Raw genomic sequence first — 6000 nt, forward strand, 5'->3', positions numbered from 1 at the left:
CACGTTGGGTTAGACACGTGTGATTTTACACATCAACACTTAACGGCTCTACCTCTTCGGAAATTGCCAGCACTCTCCTGCTAAGAGATCGGCACCTGGGTTCAAACCCTGCACAGCGTTTAGGCTTGTATGCTAACCACGTGAGCTATGCAGACCCCAACATGCATGAAAGTAAGCATGGACTTTAAAAATGGGTTGGACTGAGGCCTGAGCCCTCACAAGCATACAGGACACAGCCCTCTGGCCTTCTAAATGTCGTCGTATGTGAATACACTTTCCATTTCCCTATGGAAACCTACTTAAATGACACCACTCTGAAGGCAAGCAATTTAAAATCTCCAGGGACTTAGGCAGATAATGCAGCCTCAGATTCTTCTCCCGTGTCTCCAGTACCTACAGCAGGTCAGTCATTACTCCAAACAGTCACGGAAAATGAAACAGACCATCTCTCTCGTGGAGTGCTGGGAGAGGGACACAAATCTTTCCATTCAGCAATGAGAGCAACCTCGTTTCATTTTACAGAAAATAGTTCTCTCGCCAGAAAATACTGGTGATTTTCATTACAGCAATTTATTTCTCAAAGGCAGCTGAAGACAATTTGTACCAATGACGCTAAATACCATACTTTTGAGTGTTTATGAGGCTGAGGAGCAAAGACGCTTGGGCAACAACAAGAGTCCTTTGAACACGACCAGGATTCTACCTACACGAATCTGCGAACAAAAGAAATATGCTTTATGCACCTATGCACCAGACATATAAATTTACAGTATCTGTTTCTGTCCTGACAGCAGTTCAAGTCCCCTAAAGAAGTGCTACGGGTTCTTCTGGCACATGTGTAGAACTGGCATCGCAGAAGAGAAGTGAGGGGGCAGAAAACGGAAAGAAAAAAAGGAGTAAAGCCTGCAGCTGCAGCCAGACAGGGCAGTTCTGTCTCCAGAGCCATGGCACGAAAGCCAGGCCTGTGACAGCAGGGCTGCCCTCGCTGACTGTCCTTGCTGCTATGCCCACAGCAAGGTGGGGAGGGCAGAGCCTTATGCAGCTTCCCTCCCAGGCTCTGGAACATCTGCATCTGCCTGTGCTGCAGCCGTACCTTTTATTGCCACGTAGGCTGGCTTTCACAGTCTGTGCATGGAATATGTTGCATACAGTGGAAGCATACGCAAAGCATGCCTTTGCCCCTGGAATTTGCACAAGTAGGATATTTGCATTAGCTATGTGCTCTTGGAGAGTGTGCAAGCAAAATTACGGGAGAGTGAAGAAAACATCATTTTTTCCTGTCTCTGACATGCATTGTGCTATTCCATCACCTCCTCCTGCTCTGCTTTTGTATCCTCGAGGGAAAGTGGCTAGAAAGCTTTGATTGTCTGTTTTCGTTCACAGGCATAGAGAGAAGAAAAATTTACAGGGTTACTGTAACCCTGAATCTACAGGGTTAGATTCATAATGCATTAACATAAAAAAAAAAAAAAAAAAAAAAAGAGTTTAACCTTTTGGGAAGCTAAGTTGACAGGAAAATACTTAAGAAAATAATCGTGATTTTTAACCTTAAATTCCTTTTCACCATCATTGTGAAGCCAGCCCATTAAAAAGCCTTAGAAGGAAGCAAAGAAAATGTTATTTTCTAATGGACTGGACCAAGACTGAGAAATTCTAAGTCCAGTTTTATGTCCATCACAAGTTATATTGGACAAGACACTCAACTCTGCTCCCCCGATTCCTTATCTGTCAGCCTGTCATGTTCACATGTCTCTTATCCTGTCATCTTATCTCACTAATAATATTTGGAGCATGAATCATTTACAGTAAATTGAAATCGGTCAGTTTATGCTAGAACAGTATTCAAATGTTAAATGAAGGCGAAGGAAATTTATGCGCTGTAGGATGAAATGGAAGAGTAAAAGATGGGATTTCAACATTTCTACACTAGTTCTTAATTTTTATTTGAATATCCCATGGGTGTGTTTAGTCCTTTATTGACACATGATGAAAGTACCATGTAAAGTAAAAATGCCTGGCTGACAGAAATCAAATGCAAAGTTCTTTCAGCTGCACTAAAGAAACACACTGGAGGGTAGTAAAAAGTGGAAGGAGGGGGAGGAACATTTTTCCCCTCAAATTTCTTTCTGCCCGAGTGACTGTAGGCCCAACTCGGAAAGATAAAGGGTATAAAAAATTCAGAGGAGTGCAATTTTACATGGAGCATTTCTCTTTAATAAAAAATCACAGCTTTCTTCCCTTTATGTTTATCAACCACCTGGCCTGAGACAGAAAGAGCATGGTCTTGGATGCATGTGTTTATGGGGGAAATTGTGGGGGAGCACGTGCATGTGTGCCTGCTTTATTCAAATAGGAGCTAGCCAAGCTTTTATTAATTTTAAATAGATGACTGTTAGCATCAAAACAGTCAGTCACAAAAAAACCTGACTGGCTTTGTCTTTGTAATGTACCATATTTTATCAACTAATGCCTGCCTCATAAAGAGAGAACAGCATGCCAGGGAACAGAGCGCTCAAGTGGATGGTTATGTATTGGACAAAAGAAGCTGCTGCAAAAAGCAGCACTGATATTGTGTCCAGGGTCTAAGACAGATGTTGGAGATGAAATGCAGTGTGGTACAACACGAGAGAAGTGCTGGCTCTGAGAGCAGTGCTACTCAATGAAGCAGCCAGACACACCATGCAGAAGCTTGTTAAATGTGTGATCTCAGTTTGCTGTAGCCTTTCAGTGAAATCGGGTTTTGTCTTTCTCCAGCTGCTTACATAAAAGACTTTCTGCTTTTCCCCACTGCTCTTTGAAATACAAACTTGTGGTTCATCAATGAAGCCATGTTCTCCTGAAAAGCATAGAAATGTTCATATACTAGGTGAGGAAACTGTCAGAATGAGAGTACACATTAAATTTCACACCTTCACCTCAATTTTTTTTTTCAAATGGAAGCGCTGAATACTGCTTAGTGAACGAAAACAACATCCCTGCACTTGCACTAAGCGAAAGGAAGACCAAAGTCAAGGCTCCTAGTCCCACATGGCAAGTTAGTGAGCACAGGAACAGATTTTTGCACTATAACACCCTGCTTGTCCCTTACCAAGTCAGCTGTCTGATTGTGACTTACTGTCTTAGCTAGGTAAGGGATGTGTGTCATACTCATTACAACAACTGTCATTATTTTATCATCACTGAGAATCCATTCATTAAAAATAAGAAAAAGGAATAGGACTGCAGCTGTGGAGGAAAACCTGAAAAACCTGACTGAATGATATAAAAATAAAAATATATATTTTATTGATATAAAAATATCAAAACCCTTACAGAGCCCAAAGTGTTTCATTAACCTCTAAACTTCAAGGTTTCTGAACTCCATCTATATGATCCATGAATCTTCAGAATTTCCAATAGATTAAAGATTTGGGAATCTACTGTTATTTGAAAAAGGAAATTTAAATGTTTCAAAATGAAAGTGGCAAAAGAATACACTAGGTCTTCTTTGCTGGTTGAAACTAGCGGACAGATTTATGAATGGTTTTGGAAGACCTGAGTGGCTTTTATTCTGTATTGGAGTCTGTTGTGAGAAAATTTTATCCATTCAACTACAAATTTACGCAGAGAGGAATACTGTCTCAATCCTTGCTGCGTATCTGAGATTTAAAACTGTTTCACATAAAGAACAGACAAAATGCCATCAGCTCATCAATTCAGTAATACACAAGTGTGAAAATGACAGATATAAATTTTATGGCACATCACTGGCCAGAGAAGCAGAGATGTGACTTTCAGCATGGACGGGGCTTGCAAACTATTCCATTTTAAACAGGTCGTGCATGCACTGATCACAATGTTTTCATGCCAAGGACATTATAAAAAAGGCCTACTTTTTAACCCAACTAAAAACAATTCTACAAGCACAGGAAGCCAGGACATTTATATGCAAAAGACTGACCTTCTTTGGTGGCAAGACGTGAGGAAGCTTCTGTGTGGGATGGAGTATTGTAGACCAGCAGTGAGCTACCTGTAATGAAAAGAAAAGGAGTTATTGCACTTTGAATGTACTCTGCCAGTGGGGGAATCATTCAGCCAGGTAGAAAACACTATTTCTGGGATCTAAAGACCAAATTTTTCTGGCAATTAGGCACACAGTTTCTATGACAGATAAGAAGATCTTTTAAAAGTGTTGTAGCTGTATGTCACGTATGTGCTACTGTTTCTGCACTTGCAGTCAAAACCAAGACATTTGCCTCCTTCACAGAGCACTTTAAGGTCCTCTGTTGAAAACTGATATAAAAGGGGGAGGTTGTATAGTACATTTATACAGGTACAATATGTAACACAACAGAGCCTCTAGAAATTACAGTGGCACAGACTATAGTACAGGATAAGGAAGAAGCTTTCCTCACCCTTTCTCGCTATGATAGAGAAATTTCCTGTTTGAGGAACACAGTAGAAGTGACATGAATTGCACTGTCAGGATCTGAACATTTTTAGAGCGTCACATGCTTGGTTTTGGGCTGACAGCTGCACAAATCTGATTGGTATTCCTGCATCTGCCATGCTTTGTGCAAGGTAGCTTTCTTGGTTCAGAGCAGTCTTTCCATCGAGTCCAACTTGAAACAAAAACACTCAAGAGGAGCACAAAAAAGAACTAATTGGAAGGGTTTTTGTTTTGCACTGGCTGTGGTGGAAACGTTCCTTCCTAAGCATTTTACTTTGCCTCTCCCACAAACTCCTTTGGAAGTGGAGAAAGAGGCCCTGTGAGCTCTTGGAAGCCAGCATGTAATACACATTTCATGGTTGTCTAGTTATATGTGTTTACACTACATAATTTCTAGGCTCACTTTTCCTACAGCTCTTTGAAAAAGTTTCCACTGCATCAGGCAGTGACATTCTTAACAAGGGCCAGGGCCCTTCGCAGTAAGGACTGATGCTGCGACCTGGAGCGGGGCAGCAATCCTGCTGCGGGATGGGAGGGGTGAGAAGTGCTCTCACGGACACTTTCTGCTCTTCATATCTACATGTCCCTCTATTCAGTGAGACTCTGTCCAAGTTAAGGTCCTTCAAAAGCTTTGTCCTAGGCAACACGTAGCAAACGACAGATTTCTGTTTATGATATGCTGCCCCTGAACATCTCCAGATTTTTTGGCAGGACCAGGAATACCTCTTTTGCAGGTACCACAATGCTAGGTGATTAGGATCTTGTGACTAACCCATGCAGTCCCCACATTCCTCTAATCCACATGATCCCAAATAGCACTGACCTCACTTGCCCCTCAATAGCATTCACAGTATGTCTTACTTTCCTGTGAGAGCTGAGGATTAGGCATTTCCCTGCCAGAACTAATAGCCGTTGCAGGTGTTGGATCTTATTAGTCCTGTGTTCTTGTGTTCCTATAGATTTCTTTTCTTCCCCAAAAGCAAACAAAGCCAAAGACATGCAAGCATGTACACAGAGGTAGAAGGTATTGAAAGCCAGGGCTGCACTAACTGGGAAAACAAATCCTACTCATAAAGACCGGAGGATGGATGCTGCCAGAGGCTGCAAGTCAGCAGATGTTTTGGAAGACCAGGATGGATAACATGGTAAACTAAGAGGGAGAGTTCAAAAGATCCCTGAGATACCTTGAGCATGAGGGTTTCAGATAGCTATAGTGATTGTTAGAAATATTTAGAGAGCGTGGCTGGCGTTTTGCTGCTGCTGGAGGAGCTGCAATAGCTTTGTCCACCTAACTCATGTTTTCATCACGTGGTTTCTGGCTTTGGTGCTTCTTTCTTGAATATCTGTGGGGAAACTCCTGTCCACCACTTTCCCCTTTTCAGGTTATTTGAAGTGGATCCTGAATGCAAGACCCAGCCTAGCTTGCCCCAGCCAGACAGGGAAGTGCTGGGGAATTCAGAAATGCGGCTTTCAATGACTAAATAGGCTGCAAATGCCTGGGGTGGGGGTGGGGTGATGAATAGCACTGAACAAGCTTGTACGATCAACCTATGGCTACTTTATGCTAAAAA

The 6000-nt window shown here is 42.0% G+C and overlaps 1 protein-coding gene across 8 annotated transcripts in view; it reads right to left on the bottom strand.

Moving 5' to 3' along the window:
• The window catches only part of FLI1 (Fli-1 proto-oncogene, ETS transcription factor), an 88777-nt gene that overhangs the window by 15715 nt on the left and 67062 nt on the right, over window positions 1-6000 (bottom strand). For all 8 annotated transcript variants that reach the window (XM_083808096.1, XM_083808095.1, XM_083808099.1 and 5 more), the window contains one exon: window positions 3941-4009. In XM_083808096.1, the coding sequence (XP_083664222.1) occupies window positions 3941-4009 (69 nt within the window). The remainder of the gene's footprint in view (window positions 1-3940; window positions 4010-6000) is intronic.

This window comes from Anser anser, assembly GCF_964211835.1.
Source record: "Anser anser genome assembly, chromosome: 22".
Classification (NCBI taxonomy): Eukaryota; Metazoa; Chordata; class Aves; order Anseriformes; family Anatidae; genus Anser; species Anser anser.